This window comes from Rhinatrema bivittatum, chromosome 5 (genome assembly GCF_901001135.1).
Source record: "Rhinatrema bivittatum chromosome 5, aRhiBiv1.1, whole genome shotgun sequence".
Classification (NCBI taxonomy): domain Eukaryota; kingdom Metazoa; phylum Chordata; class Amphibia; order Gymnophiona; family Rhinatrematidae; genus Rhinatrema; species Rhinatrema bivittatum.
The window spans coordinates 220,963,471-220,979,508 of NC_042619.1; the positions used below are offsets into that span (position 1 = coordinate 220,963,471).

General features: G+C 45.1%; 1 protein-coding gene across 3 annotated transcripts in view; it reads left to right on the forward strand.

Annotated features, from left to right (window-relative positions):
* Window positions 1-16,038, forward strand: part of TXLNG (taxilin gamma) — a 137,159-nt gene that overhangs the window by 33,119 nt on the left and 88,002 nt on the right. For all 3 annotated transcript variants that reach the window (XM_029603290.1, XM_029603291.1, XM_029603292.1), the window contains exons 2-3: window positions 4,905-5,214; window positions 13,722-13,813. In XM_029603290.1, coding sequence (XP_029459150.1) covers window positions 4,905-5,214; window positions 13,722-13,813 — 402 coding nt within the window. The remainder of the gene's footprint in view (window positions 1-4,904; window positions 5,215-13,721; window positions 13,814-16,038) is intronic.

Genomic DNA, 16,038 nt, shown 5'->3' on the forward strand with positions numbered 1-16,038 from the left:
AAGGAGGGTCAGGTTCATGGTCCCGTTGCAAGGAGACCCTACAAATATTCGAACATGCTCACAAAAATTGCATACATCTACAAGCAACTTAGCTACCAGGAGTGGCAAATACAAGAGTGGACAGGTTAAGCCGCATCTTTCACCCTCACGAATGGGCACTCAATTCAGATGTAGCCCAAGACATCTATCATAGGTGGGGGACACCTATGATAGATCTAATTTGCAACGGTGATCAACTCTCAAGTTCCCAAATTCTGCTCGATAAGACCGAGCCAATTCAGAATTGCTCAGGATGCCTTCCTCATTCCGTGGACGACAGGCCTCCTGTATGCCTTTCCTCCCATACCACTCATAACGAGGACAATTCAAAACTGCATAACAGACCAAGCTCAACTGATTCTCATAGCACCGGCTTGGCCGAGACAACCGTGGTACAGTTTCCTTCTCAGACTGTCCATCACGGACCCAATTCGATTACCGAATCTCCCAAATCTTCTATACCAAGATCAAGGGATGCTCCTACATCCACTACCCTCATCTCTTCATTTGACAGCATGGAGATTGAAAGGCTCCTTCTAACAGAACAGGGAGTTTCCACTTCAGCACAGTTCATCTTGTTAGAATCCAGGAAACTCTCAACGAGGAAAAATTATAGCTATAAATGGAAACGCTATTCTACCTGGTGCATTTCCAAAGGTGTACCACCATTGGACTGCTCACCTGAGCTACTCATGGATTATCTTCATACACTTTACGCAGCTGGTCTTGCAACATCCTCCATTAGAGTTCATCTAAGCGCCATTGGCACCTGTCATAGACCAGTTAACAATATTCCTATCTCCAATCACCCCTTACTCTCTCATTTCATTAAGGAGTTAACTCACCTTCGTCCTCGATCTCTAAGCCTCCAGTTCCATGGAACCTCAACATAGTTCTGGAACAGCTCATGCTTTCCCCGTTTGAACCCATGGACTCCGCACACATTAAATACCTCACATGGAAGGTGGTATTCCTGGTTGCAGTAACATCAGCACTACGAGTCAGTGAATTACAAGCCTTGGTCCATTACTCTCCATATTTGCAGTTTTATCACCAAAAGATGGTTCTACGAACTCACCCGTCATTCCTTCCAAAGGTAGTTTTGCAGTTTCACCTCAAACCATAGAACTGCCCATCTTTTTCCCTAAACCTCACGCAAATGATAGGGAAAAATTACTGCATACATTAGATTGCAAAAGAGCCTTAGCATACTACAAAGAAAAAACGGAATCGGATCATCGGGTCTCTCAACTTTTTGTTTCGTTCGACCCAAAGGCATCTGGACTACCAGTGGCTAAACGCACCATCTCCAGCTGGATAGCACAATGCATCACGTTCTGCTACCACAAGCAGAAACTACAGCTATGTTCTGTTCCGAACGCTCATCAAGTAAGAGCAGTGGTGGCTTCCTTGGCACATCTTAAAAATGTACAGCCCATAGACATTTGTAAGGCAGCTACGTGGTCATCGCTCCATACCTTCACATCTCACTACTGCCTTGATCAACAAGCAGCCACTGATGCAAAGATAGGGCAAGCAATTTTACAATCTTTATCCTCGTGTTCACGGTGACTGCCACACTATTGATGATCACGTACAAACAAATATATTTCATAAATAACGTGATCAGGAGCTTGGGACTCCCCATGACAGCATGGCTAATTCAGCCCTGCTATCGACGGGGAAAAAGCAAGTTTGCTTACCATAAACGGTGTTTCCGTAGATAGCAGGATGAATTAGCCATGCTGACCCATCCACCTCCCTGGCAGTCGCTGTCCTTTCGACTACACAGCTTAATCACAGACAGGCCGATACAGTAAGGAGCATTAGGAAGAGGTGCGTTAGTGCCGGGCGCACCCGCATTTGCCGCATGCACAGTTCAGATCACCTACCGCTCGATACTGTATTTAAATAGCATGCAAATGCAAGCCGCGTCCAAGAAGCGTCCGTGAAGCGTTAGGCCCGCGCAAACCATTTTACTGTATAGAGTGCTATACAGCGCCTATACAGTATCCTGGGTGCGCTGGTACCTGTCATTTCAAATGTCATTTCAAATGACATTTGAAATGACAGGTACCAGGAAGTGGATGGTTCTCCTATGCTCGGGCATCTGGGATTGCGAGTCCTCTCTTCCCCCCCCCTCCCGAAGCAAGGCGCAGGGCGAAAATTAAAACAAAAGTGAATAAAGTGTAATAAAAGTAAACTTACTGCATGTGAATTTTCTTTGAACAGTTCTCTCTCTCCTCCTCCCGTGGCACGCACCGTGGCTCCCCTGCCTCCCAGGGGCAGCCGGTGGCGAAAGCGGCTTCCAGCAGCCCCCGCCGGCGAAGGTGAATGAATGTGTGCCTGTGCACGCCTGGGCGTGCAATTTGGGCGCTCAAGGCGTGACATCACAATGTTTAGCGTCACGGCGTGTGACGGCGTTCGCTAATGCACGCCTGTGTACGCCTGTGCGTGCAATTTGGGCGCTCAAGGCAGTGCATTAGCGAACACCGACACCACACGTCGTGAGCGCCCAACTTGCACGCACAGGCGTACACAGGCGTGCATTCATTCACCGCCAGCGGGGGCTGCTGGAAGCCGCTTTCGCTGCCGGCTCCCTCCGCCTGGATGAATGCACGCCCGCTGGCTCCCTCCGCCTGGATGAATGCACGCCCGCCAGCGCATACGGGCGTGCATTCATTCACTCACCTTCGCCGGCGGGCGTGTATTCATCCAGGCGTACAGGCGTCCATTCATCCACCTTCGCCGGCGGGGGCTGCTGAAGGCCGCTTTCGCTGCCGGCTGCCCCCGGGAGGCAGGGGAGCCGCAGTGCGCGCCTCGGGAGGAGGGGAGAGAGGACTGTTCAAAGAAAATTCACATGCAGTAAGTTTACTTTTATTACACTTTATTTACTTTTGTTTTAATGACATGTCTAGCCGATTTTCGCCCTGCGCCTTGCTTCAGGAGGGGGGATTTTGACCAGAGCCTGCCTATTGCTGTCACACCACACTAACGCCAGGGTAAGGGTCCCGGGGGGTGAGGGGGTCGTTTGCCCATGAAATTTCGTCTCTCTGACCTGACGCTCCACACTAACGCAGGGGTAAGGGTAGGCGGTAAGTTAGCAGGTTAAACGCGCGGCAAAACTACAGGTTAAAAAGGAGATAATCGGGGCGCACATTACTGTATGGGAAGGAATAGCTAATCCGATCGTTTACATCTCATATACATGCTGCGGGCGGAAACGGTTACCGGTTGATTTAAAGAAGCTGTAAGGATGAGTTAAAAGGGATAGTGAATAGCGGGTTGGACTTATGCGGCCAAATTGTGAGTTAGAAGCGGGTTAGAAGCAGGGTAACCACGGCCGCACTTTACTGTATCGGCCTGAGACTGAGGAGGATCCGTTACATTCCTGCGTGGGAACACATGCGCAGCCGCAGAGACCAAAAATCTAATCTCTGCTTTGTGAAGCTCCGCCTCCCAGGCCTGATTGACAGATCCTGTGACAGCATGGCTAATTCATCCTGCTATCTACGAAAACACAGTTTACGGTAAGCAAACTTGCTTTTTCCTAATAATTCCTAACATTTTGTTTGCTTTTTTGACTGCTGCAGCACACTGAGCTGACTATTTTAAAGTATTATCCACTATGATGCCTAGATCTTTTTCCTGGGTGGTAGCTCCTAATATAGAACCTAACATCGTGTAACTACAGCATGGGTTATTTTTCCCTATATGCAACACCTTGCACTTGTCCACATTAAATTTCATCTGCCATATGGATGCCCAATCTTCCAGTGGAATTAGAAGATGGCAGAGAAGGGTAACAAAAATGATAAAGGTGAAAGGCTAATCCAGGTTAGGGTTCTTCAACTTGAAGAAGAGAGGGAATATAATAGAAGTTCATAAAATCCATGAGTGGGTGGAACAGGTCTATTGGGAACGGTTATTTACGCTTTCAGATAGTACAAGGTCTAGGAGATGCCCTGTGAAACGAATGAGTAGTAAGATAAAAGAAAAAATGTTTGCTCAATGCACAATTAAGCTCTTGAATTTGTTGCTGGAGGATATGGTAAAGGCATCTAGCATAGCCAAGTTTAAAAAGCTTGGACACTTCCTAATAAACAATTAGGTTTATTGGGAAGCCCACTGCTTATTCACGAGGGAGAGAAACAAGAAAAGCATCTACTCTTTAGATTTAGCAGGTATTTCCTAAAGACCTGGATTGGCCACTGTTGAAGAAAAAGATGCTGGGCTCGATGAACGTTTGGTCTGACCCAGCCTGGCACTTGGCTGTTATAGAAAGCCAGACTAGCGCAGCCTGGGCCCCATTCCTTCCTTCTCTTTTTCTGTCTTGCAGGAATTCTTTCTCATCAGGAAGGCTCTGCTAGAAATTATCAAGCAAGTTTGTAAATAAGACAGGTGAAATTTGTTAGGCTGCTTACAGTTAATGTTTCATATCATAGAAGACCTATGATGGGTTGGTAGTGTGGAATTTGCCCTCTATATGATGTCAGTCACCTAGGAAATGGGTTTAGGGGACAGCGCTTTCTTTTTTTTTTTTTTTTTAATGACTATTGGTTCTGAGTAGAAAGAGCAATTGGATAAACCAAGTGGAACCAAAGAGGAGGAGGAATGAGAACACCATCTGAGACTGGGGAGATATCAGACAGACCTACTAGAGCTGCAAAGTGCTCTCAGCAAGGCTGGAGCAAGCAGTTAGGTGGGGTCAAAGAGATAAGTGCAAAGTTTTGAGTGACCAGACTTCTACCGGTCATGCATTGTCCATAGAATAAAAATGTTATATTCTTCATTTGCCATTCGGTGACAGATTATCTATTGACCTGCAGCCTTGTGGGGTGTGGCTTTTTTTTTTCTCGTTTCAGTTTGTAATTAGCACGTTGGAGGCCAGTGAAGTTTGTGGAATTGGTCTAGCTATCCCAGACCTAGTGAACAGCAAGCATTTGGAACCGGAGGCCAACCTGCAGCAGCAGGAAGCTGACTGCGATAGCATGGAAAACACACTCATTCTGCAAGAAGAGGAAGACTTTGCCGCAAAGAATAGGGAGCTGCTAGTAACTGAGTATGGCGCACAGGAGTCTCAGGAAGAGACCGTAGGAAGTGAGGAGTCCCGCAGCGACCTCCCTGATGGACAGCAAGATCCAGAGAGCGACAGAAACAAAGAAAAAGCTCTTGGTATGTTCTGGCTATGCTTTAGTTTGTCCTTTCAGGTGTCCCCTCCAAGGCAGCGCAGGTTTTTTCAGTCCTGGTTGTACCTCCATTGCATGCAGGGACTTGAAGTGCTTGCTTGTCTTAGGAGAATCATCATTACAAGATCATGCACACATTGGTGTAAAACCAAGAGGGGATCAACCTGTCTTTTTAAAAACAAAACAAGTAAAGGCCCCCGGATCACACAGAACACAACTGTATTATGTATTCTTCCTCCCCCTTTAACATGGAACAACAGGCAAGAAGTGGAAATGCTTGTTAATGCAGACAGCAGCACCTCCTCTGTCCTGTCTGCATAAATGTTTCATTTGGTTTTATTCTTATGAAAAGTAGAACTTCATTTTATTTACCTATGTGGTATTTAAAAAAAATCTTATTTTTCTAATAAGATAGAGAATCGATCGTGAGCAAATGGTATTGTTGAATTTTAATTGTGGAATCTTGGGGAGCTAGCAGTGTTGCTTTTAAAGATTTTTCGTTTATATTCCACCTTTGTCTTGCTTCAAAGTGGATTATATTCAGGTACTGTAGGTATTTCCTTGTCCTAAGAGGGCGTACAATCTTAAGGAGGTCGTTTATTCAGCTGCGATATGGGTAGAATGCATGTAAAATGGCATTTGTTGTGCAGTGTACCTATATCACGACATCACATGGTTTTTTTGCCCCTATTAGTTATTTTGCATACATATGCACACACAAATTTACTAATATGTGTAAAGCAGCTAATATAATAGCATGCCTTGGCAGAGCCCTATTATTTCCTGAAAAATTAGCACAGGAGTTGTAGATAATTTTTCAATGGGAGCATTGGGATGGTAGCGTGTGCCCCAGTGCTCCTGCACTGAAATTAAAGGGCCATGTAGCCCGAAAAAGCACGCTTCACCCCAGTTATGAAAACCCCCCCACTAGCTAGCAAGGTAGCGCGAGCACAGAAGAAAATGGTGTCAACTGGCCTGCAGCTAGGGGGCGCTTTGGGTTGCCACTACACCACTGAGTCTTCTAAAGGTATGAGGGGGATCTGGGGCTCCCCATAGACCACCAGGGTTTAGTTTGGATGTAAAGGGGGGTGGGACCAACTAGACCCCAGGGATGATATCTTTTGGGAGGGGGCTAGGGGGCTGTCTGCTACTGGGGAGGGTTGATAGGGGTATTTGTTTGAGTTGGGGTATTTTATACAGAAAGGAGGGGTTTAGGAAAGAGGGCAGGGCGTTGCCACTCATGCTGATTTATTTATTTTTTTTAACTATTTGGGCCTGCACCATCTTAATAGGCGAATGGGGTGGGGGGGGATAGGTGGACTCAGTAGACCCCCTGGGAAGGGGATTTTTTTACAGTCTTGTTTAGGGGAGGATATTTGTAGGCCTTGAAGCCCTTTAAACTGATGGCAGCCTTATGTGAAGTGGGCTGCCATCGTGCATTTTTCAGGCCTGTGCCGTGTTATGTTGATTAAAAAATGTCTTGATACTGCTGCAGTATTTTCTCAGGGAGGAGTGAAATATCATGGGCATGTGCTCACCTGCCCCCACTTCTCCCCCAGTGATATTTCACCCCTCCTACAGTAAAATATCACGGCTTAGTAAATGGTCCCCTAAGTTTGTAACTGTGGCAGAAGAGGTGAAGTGACTTTCCCAAGCTCCCAAGGAGTGGCAGTGGCATTTGAACCCTGGCTTCCCTGGTTCTCAGCCCACTGCTTTAACCACTGGAGGGGAGACTGGCTTGGTAATGGTACAGAACTTTTATCTCTAGCTTTCTTAGCATTCCAGTCAGATGAATCCAGAACAAGTGGGTTATGCACCTCTACCAGAGATGGAAACGGAGCAAACTGACATCACAATATATATATATATACTGCTGCAGTCACATCAGCCTATTCTCTGTCTCCAGCAGATGGTGGATGTGCATCTTCCTACTAAGGATTGCTTCGTTTTGAAAAAGGAGAATTAAGGATATTACATTTGCACTGCTCTCCTGTGGTGATTCCAAATGTTCCCTCCCCAAGTTGAGAATTCCTGAGGTGATTTCTGGGCACCCTCGATGAGTGCCTTGGTCCAGTTGCTGGTTTTTTCAGCTACCGTGGACTTAGCTGCTTAAGCGGCTGAAAGGCAGCGGGTGGTTATATGCCCTCCCCCCCCCACCCCCGGAGACCATCTCTGTACTCAGCCAGTAAGGCTGAGCTCAGGTAAGTTATTAAATAAATAATATATAAATATATTTCATTTACAGAGACGTAAAAAAGACATAGGGCTTCCTTCTTTGTTCCGGGCTCTGTGCGCCATTCCAATGTTCGTCCTGCTCCGTGGCAGCCTGGTGGGTTGAGCAGCCTCTTTAGGCTAGGCCCCACTCTGAGGCTTTTACGCTGTGTACCGCGTGGTAGGCCACAACGGCATTTCGCGCACTTTCTTAGGCTGCCCTCTACAGGATTGTCAGTTTGGCGTGTGTATCTAGCTGGTGTCCAGATTATGTCCAGTTCTTGGATGCTTAGTTGGGCCTTGTATTATGTGCATCTGAGTTATGCAGCACCTTAAGTGGCCGCACGTTTATCTGTGCGCATAAGTTACATTATGCACTTAAATTGTTTTACAGCACTTATTTTTGGGATGCCTAAGTTTTGGACGCCTAGGTTGGATGCCTAGTATTTTTAGACATAAAAAAAAACATGCTAGACACACGCCTCCGGCCACCGCTCAAGCACACTGTCAACCATAATGGCGCCTATGCCTAAAAAGCCTAAGTCTTTCTCTTTGCGTTGCCTGTCATATTCAGGCATCTCAGCCAGGAGTGCTTGTTAACTTGTGCCAGTGCTGTTTAAGAACATAAGAACATAAGAAAATGCCATACTGGGTCAGACCAAGGGTCCATCAAGCCCAGCATCCTGCTTCCAACAGTGGCCAATCCAGGCCACAAGAACCTGGCAAGTACCCAAAAACTAAGTCTATTCCATGTTACCATTGCTAATGGCAGTGGCTATTCTCTAGGTGAACTTAATAGCAGGTAATGGACTTCTCCTCCAAGAACTTATCCAATCCTTTTTTAAACACAGCTATACTAACTGCACTAACCACATCCTCTGGCAACAAATTCCAGAGTTTAATTGTGCGTTGAGTAAAAAAGAACTTTCTCCGATTAGTTTTAAATGTGCCCCATACTAACTTCATGGAGTGCCCCCTAGTCTTTCTACTATCCGAAAGAGTAAATAACCGATTCACATCTACCAGTTCTAGACCTCTCATGATTTTAAACACCTCTATCATATCGCCCCTCAGTCGTCTCTTCTCCAAGCTGAAAAGTCCTAACCTCTTTAGTCTTTCCTCATAGGGGAGTTGTTCCATTCCCCTTATCATTTTGGTAGCCCTTCTCTGTACCTTCTCCATCGCAATTATATCTTTTTTGAGATGCGGCGACCAGAATTGTACACAGTATTCAAGGTGCGGTCTCACCATGGAGCGATACAGAGGCATTATGACATTTTCCGTTTTATTCATCATTCCCTTTCTAATAATTCCCAACATTCTGTTTGCTTTTTTGACTGCCGCAGCACACTGAACCGACGATGTGTTTCAATGTGTTATCCACTATGACACCTAGATCTCTTTCTTGGGTTGTAGCACCTAATATGGAACCCAACATTGTGTAATTAGAGGCTCAGGGAGAATTGCCTTCCTCTGATTTCACTAAGCCTGGCTTTTCCCAGCCGGATAAAAACCTGGGTACAGATGGTTCAGGTGGGATGCCTGATTTTGGATCTCCCCTAACTGGTTCCGCAGTAGGGGATGGTAGCTCAGTGAGTACACCTCAAGCGCTATGCATTGGATGCATCTACCTTTTCGTGGGTAGAGTTTTTCCAGGGATTACAATCCTTTCTCCAGGCACAATCTTCAGCCCTTTTTTTTTTTATTTAACAATTTCACAATCAAGTATATCTTGAAATGACAGAAATTACTGGCATAGGAAATTTAAACATCTCAATTTCCTTAAATGTATTACACATAAGTATTCATAAGCCATGTTATTTCAAAGTCCTCAAATGGGGGGTATCCATTAACATATGAAGGCTTTTGATTCCACATATTCAGCCCTTTCTAATACTCCCAAAGCAGAGTTACAGGTGGGGACCATGCTGGGACTTAAGTATGGGAGTACAACTAAAGGGGCAGTTGGGACTTCCCACTGGAGGTCCCAACTGCCGCTTTATGATGACGCAGATTCTGACTCCCTTGAGGATGGTGAAATTCCTCCAGGATTAGAACTATTTAGAACTATACTACAGTTCTTTCATAAAGATGAACTGCCAGCTATGATTTCCCAGACCTTGAAAATGCTCGGGGTTCTTGGTGCAGACACAGTGACTGAACCAAAGGAAAATCCCATTTTGGTTTCCTTGCATATGGCTGCTTGTTGTTTTCCCCATGATGGAAGCCATTCAAGAATTAATTGATCTTGAGTGGGGCACCCCCAGAGGCTAATTTCAAAGGGGGTCTGGTTTTGGCAGGCCTGTCCCCTCTGAATCCAGTGGCAAGAGAGTGTTTACGTTTTCTGAAGGTAGATGTCCTGGTGTGTGCAGTCTTCAAGCAGACCACTATTCCTGTGGAAGGAGGAGCGGCCTTGAAGGATGCTCATGATAGAAGGATTGAGACTATACTTAAAGCGTTTGATGCAGTGGCAATGAGCTTGTAGATCACTTCTTGTTGTTGCCTGATGGCTCAATCTTGTTTGCTTCACTCCCAGGAGGGTCAATGACTGTGGGGTGACCCCCAGGGCAGTTATGGAGCCAGCTGCTGCTTTTTTGGCAAATATGGGCTGTAATTTGGTCCGCTCTTCAGCCAGAGGAGTGGTTTGCATAGTAGTGGCCAGGTGTCTGTTATGGCTGTGAAATTGGTCGGCCGATGTGACCTCCAAAGCTAACCATACCAAATTGCCCTTTAAAAGGTTCGCTGCTATTTGGGAGCAAGTTGGAAAAATTGGCCAGCGAGTGGGACGAATCTCCAGTTCCTCGTTTGCCAGAGGATATGAAGCAGATGCCACTCTCTTTTAACATGAGGTCGTACTAGGAGATCCAGATGTTTTCATCTCTGTAGAGGAATGACCCTTCAGAGAACTCAACCTTTTGGTAGGTCTCAGTTCTTTCATCCCCGATAGCCAAGAAGGGGGCGCAGGTTCGGGTAGTAGAACCTCCCGAATCTCTCAATGAAGGTTTGCTGACCTACCCCCGAGAACAGGAGATAGGGGGTCGCCTCTCTATCAGAGGTGGGTCAAGATCACATTGGATCAATAGATCCTGGAAGCAATATGAGCGGGATATGCGCTGGAGTTTCTCAGTTTTTCTTGGGACCTGCTCATGATGTCTCCCTGCCACTCACTGCAGAAAAGCAGGCAGTGGAAACTACATTAGCAAAACTCCTCTGAGGGCTGTGGTTCCAGTGGCCAAGTCTCAAGAAAATACGGGTGATATTCCATTTATTTCTAGAAAAAGGGCTTCTTTTCTTCCATTCTGGATCTCAAAGGTGTCAAACATCATTTGCGGGTGACACATTTTTGTATGGAAACATTGCGCTTGGTAATAATAGCTGTGCAGTCGAGGGAATTTCTGACTACTTTGGATCTGTTTGAAGTGTACCTTCATATTCCCATCTGACTAGAGCATCAATGCTTTCTGCAGTTCTGGGACACCATTATCAGTTTTGGGCCCTGCCCTTTGCTCTAGCCACCGCCCCAAGGACCTGTTCCAAGGTAATGGGGGTAGTGGCAGCAGAATTAAGAAAAGATGGGATCCTCATACACCTATATTTGGATGACTGGTTGGTCTGTGCCAAGATACTGTGGAAGAGAGCTGCAGAGTGAACCACAAGGTGATATCCCTGTTGCAGGAGCTCGGCTGGGTGGTGAACCTGGTCAAGAGCAATCTTCAGCCTGCTCAGTCGTTGGGAGTTCCTTGGGATTCAGCTCGACACAAGGCAGGGCGCAAGGTTTTCCTGCCGGAAGTGCGCATTCAGAAGTTGATACAGCTCCATCTGTTTTTAAACACTCTGCGCCTGACCGTATGATCCTACCTGTAAGTACTTGGCTTAATGGCGGTGACTCTGGAAGTGGTCCTATGGGTGAGGGCACATATGCGTCCTCTTCAGCACACACTGCTGTCTCTGTGGAACCTGCATTCTCAGGATTATTCGATTCTGCTCCTCCTACCAATGGAAGTATCCTCCCAATTGCAGGATGCTTGAATAAAGGTTTGGCTCTTAATTCCTTAAACGTACAAGTAGCAGCTCTCGCATGTTTCAGGGACAGGTGAATGGTGGCTCCATGTCGGCTGATCCAGGTGTGGCAAGTTTCCTGAAAGAATTGAAACATCTTCATCCTCCGTTGTGGCTTCCAGTACCCTTTTGGAGTCTCAATTTGGTTTTGGATTTCTTAGCGGGTTCTACGTTTAGACCGATGTATAGCATGTCCTTGCAGTTACTGACTTTGAAAAAGGTGTGTGTTGTGGCAATTTGTTCTGCATGGAGTTTCCGAGCTACAGGCCTTGTCTTGCCAGGAGCCCTTCCTCCAGGTGACTCCAGGGGTGGTACAGCTGCACATTGTTCCTTCCTTTTTACTGAAAGTTCTCACTGAATTTCACTTGAATCAGGCCATCTCTAGACAGAGAGAGAGATGTAAAGGAGTATTGTCTGTTGCAACCCTTGGATGTCAAGAGACATATCATTAGGTATCTGGAGGTTACTGAGCCTTTACAGGAAAACAGATCGCCTGTTTTGTTCTTCATGGCAGTACTAAACAAAGTGAACTGGCTTTGCAGGCTACAGTAGCTTGCTGGATTAAGGAGGTAATCACGACAGCATATGTTGATGTGAGAAGCCATTTCCTAGTCAGGTTAGGGCTCATTCCACTAGGGCTCAGGCAGTGTCATGGGCGTAAGTTAGGTTGCTGTCTTCCGTCAACATTTGCCAAACTGCAATATGGTTCTCCTTACACACTTTTTCCAGGTTTTATCATTTGGATGAGCAGGCCCGGTAGGACGCAGCCTTTGCACGTGCTGTTTTGACTGGATCACGGGCAGCCTCTCCCACCCTATTCAGGAGTAGCTTGGGTACATTCCACTTGTTTTAGATTCATCTGACTGGACACTAAGAGAGGAGAAATTACTACTTACCTGATAATTTCCTTTTCTTTAGGACAGTCAGATGAATCCAGCTTCCCTCCCTTCGCTGCTGAATCTTTATGCCATGGTCCTCTTGCGTGACTGTGTTACAGGGATTACTGGAAAGTGTTAGTTCAGTCCCTAGATTAGTCTTAATACGTTTGTCTGAGTTCAGTGTTGTCTGTTGGCTGAGTATTTATTTATTTATTTTTTTATTTATATTCTTTTTTATACCAAAATATAGCAGAGTGCCTTCATTCCGGTTTACAGTGTAACAGTGAAACAAATTTATACAGAGAACAGTTATAACATATAGATTATAACATTATACAAGGAGAGAATATATATATTTATAACATCTCGGCAAAAGCAGAGTATAACAAGTTAGCATGAGACAAAAGGGATTAATTATGCATTAATTTATTAAGAAGTATTAGTGATCAAGATGATAGTTGGGATAGGTATATATAGATCATATCATTCTGAGTATGATTGTCTAAACAACCATGTTTTTAGTTCTTTTTTGAAATTTTTGGAATCTTTGATGGAACTAAGGTATCCTGGAATAGAGTTCCATTCTTTTGGTCCAGCTATAGAGAAGGCTCTATGTCTAGTAGAGGATAGTTTTGCAGATGAGAGCGGAGGGATGAATAGTTGTAATTTGTCAGAAGATCTTGAGGAGCGTGGTGAGTATTGAAATGGTTATCTGTTTTTAATCAAATTTTTTGCTAGTCCACAGTTGCTTTTGAAGAAAATACTTGCAGGCTGATGTCACTGCAGGGGTATATATATTATGATGGCAGTTTGTTCTGTCTCCATCTGCTAGTAGAGGTGCATAACCCACTTGTTCTGGATTCATCTGACTGTCCTAAAGAAAAGGAAATTATCAGGTACGTAGTCATTTCTCCTTAGCTGTTCATATTTAACCCAATTTGATAGTGACTGCAGTAATGTTAACTTCTGATGGACATTTAAATAAAGATGGTGGTCTCTCTCTCTCTCTCTCTCATTCCCCCCCCCCCCCTTCTAGCTCAGAAAGGTTAGTTCAGCATTAATAGTGGCAGTTTTGACACAGGTGTCATTTAGTGAATGGGCTGTCACATTTCTATGTTTGTGTTGTAAAGAGAGGTTTTTCCTGAAAAGGACAGAAACATGTGTGTAGAAAAACTTGTAGGACTCATTCCAGCAGGGATACAGGAGCTCAGTTTTCACTGCTGTGCAACTGACACTTTTCATGAATAAAAATAAATAAATAAATAAATGCAAGCTTGCATGCACTGCCTATGAAAGTCAGAGAAGATGAACCGGTTACCAGGCATTTATATCTTTTGTGTTTCAGGAAAGGAAGTGCTGCTGTTGATGCAGGCGTTGAACACTCTTTGCACTCCAGAAGAAAAGTTGGCAGCACTCTGCAAGAAATACGCAGATCTTGTATGTGTCTAGTAAAGAAGCAACACTTGCCAAGGCAGCGTACATTTATGCTTTCAAAGTATTTGGGTAGATTATACCTTACAGGAGTAAATATAGTGTGATTTAATACCAAAATTTAAAAACCCTCAACTGAAGCAAGTCCGCAGTGCAGATGGCAGGATATATTTCCGTCTGTATGCAAGCTAAATTAGCCACTACATGTGGGTGAAGTCAATAGGTGGCACGAATGGACTTATCTTGCCTAGCTAGTAGAGCTTTGATTTCTACTGAGCACATGTGAGAGTTGCTGCATGGGCATTGCTTCCTGAGTCTCCTCTGTCACATTTTTGTCCAAGCACAGCATGGATGTGACCTCTGTCTCTCCTACATACTATTTTTTTTTTTTTAAAGATATCCTAAAAACTCCTTTATTTTTATATCTTTACTTCAGTTTCTTTTTCTAAAGTTAGCTGTGCATCCCCACAGCAGCACTTTTCAGTGCTACCAAAAAAAAAAAAATTCTTAACATCGAAGTGTGGCCTTCTCTAATACCATGTCCAGGTAGAAGCTTATGTTTCTTTGACACAGGCTGTGATGGTTCCAGTGATTGATTGCCTCTTCGCTTTCAGTGCAGGGTGGCTGGTGGAACTCAACCCCACGGCTTCGGACTGAATGGATTGGGGTTTTTTTTGTTTTTTTTTTACTATCTCCTGCTCAACTCCTTTCCCGATGAGGATCTACTGTGATTCTGGAGAGATTTATGCAGTTCCTAGATTTTAAGAGCCTATGACCTTTTGTGAGTACTGGAACATCCATCCACAGGCATAGCAGTTCTTCTGGTATTGATATGGCTGAGGTATTGATAACACAATTTGTGGCCGTCGGTGAGAGACTTAATCTTCCCACAAATACAACTCTTAAAACCACTCACCATGATTGATTTCTTCAGTCTGAGTGTGGTGCATTGGTGCCGTTGGCATCAACAGCATCAGTGATGCACCAACTCGCCTAATGCAGCTTTCACTGATATCAACAGTGCACCAAGGCATTCAGCTCACCGATGCCTCAAAGGCCTGTGGCCTCCATATATGATCTTGCGATGGACAGTGCAGATCCCATATTGCTCCGATGCAGTATTGTCGACCTGTGCCGGACTTCTAGATGCACGACTCCAAAGCCCCATCAAAAGTATCCAAAGCATCCAAACATTCTACTCCAGGGCTTCCCAAACCTGTCCTGGGGACCCTACAGCCAATTGTGGATATCCTGAAAACCCATTAAAAATGCATGACAAATTTGCATACCATGGAGACTTGATACATGCAAACTTATCTCATGCATATTAATTGTGGATATCCTGAAAACTCAGCTGACTATGGGGTCCCCAGGAGAGGTTTGGAATGCCCTGTTCTACCCCTTTGAAGCAATCAACACATCCACCTCAGGCTTTGATTTTTCCTGCTGCTTTGCCAACACAACTGTGTATAGCCTATATTGGAGGGAGAAGGTGGCAGGTTGCCTCTGTCACGCTAATAACCAGGACACTTACCCCACCAAGACTAATGCGGAGGGACCTCTATAGTACTACTTACTTCCAATAGGCTGCCTGTTCTCATGCAAGAGCCTATCCTGGTTTCTGTAGATGATGCTCTGCCACTTCTGCCAGGCCAGAGGACACATCAGTCACTCAACCAAATCAGACTTGGTGAAGAGTTTCTTTACCTCTCTGACCAAGGAGACAGAAGTTTCCAACCTCTCTACATTATTGCCACAGATCAGAATTCCAATACTACCTTTAGGGGCACATTCATTATAAGAACCCTTGTTTAGAAGTTCTTCATCTATTGCAGCAGATTTGAGCAGTTTGGAGTTGTTAGACCGGGTGGCTCCTCTTCATAGTCAACTGGAAGTCCCTCCTGGTTCACCCTCTTTGTTATTGGAATTCTGGATAAGCAACCCATACCTTTAGACTTGGATGAAGACTTTACCAGCATATCCTCCAGTCCTCTTCCAGATCCTCCGGGCTGCACCTCGCCACCAGAGGCTCTGACCTAAGTTTGTGAAAAAGATGAGTACTGCATTGGGCATCCATGACCACAAAGGCAAAGACCCCTTTTCCGAGCTCCTCTGGCTTCTTCAAATACTGGATACTCCAACCAAATCAACGGCCCTTCCAGTTCACAACATTCTCACTGCTTTACAAATGAGAATGTGGGACCACTCCCATTTCGGTCACTGCACTGCCA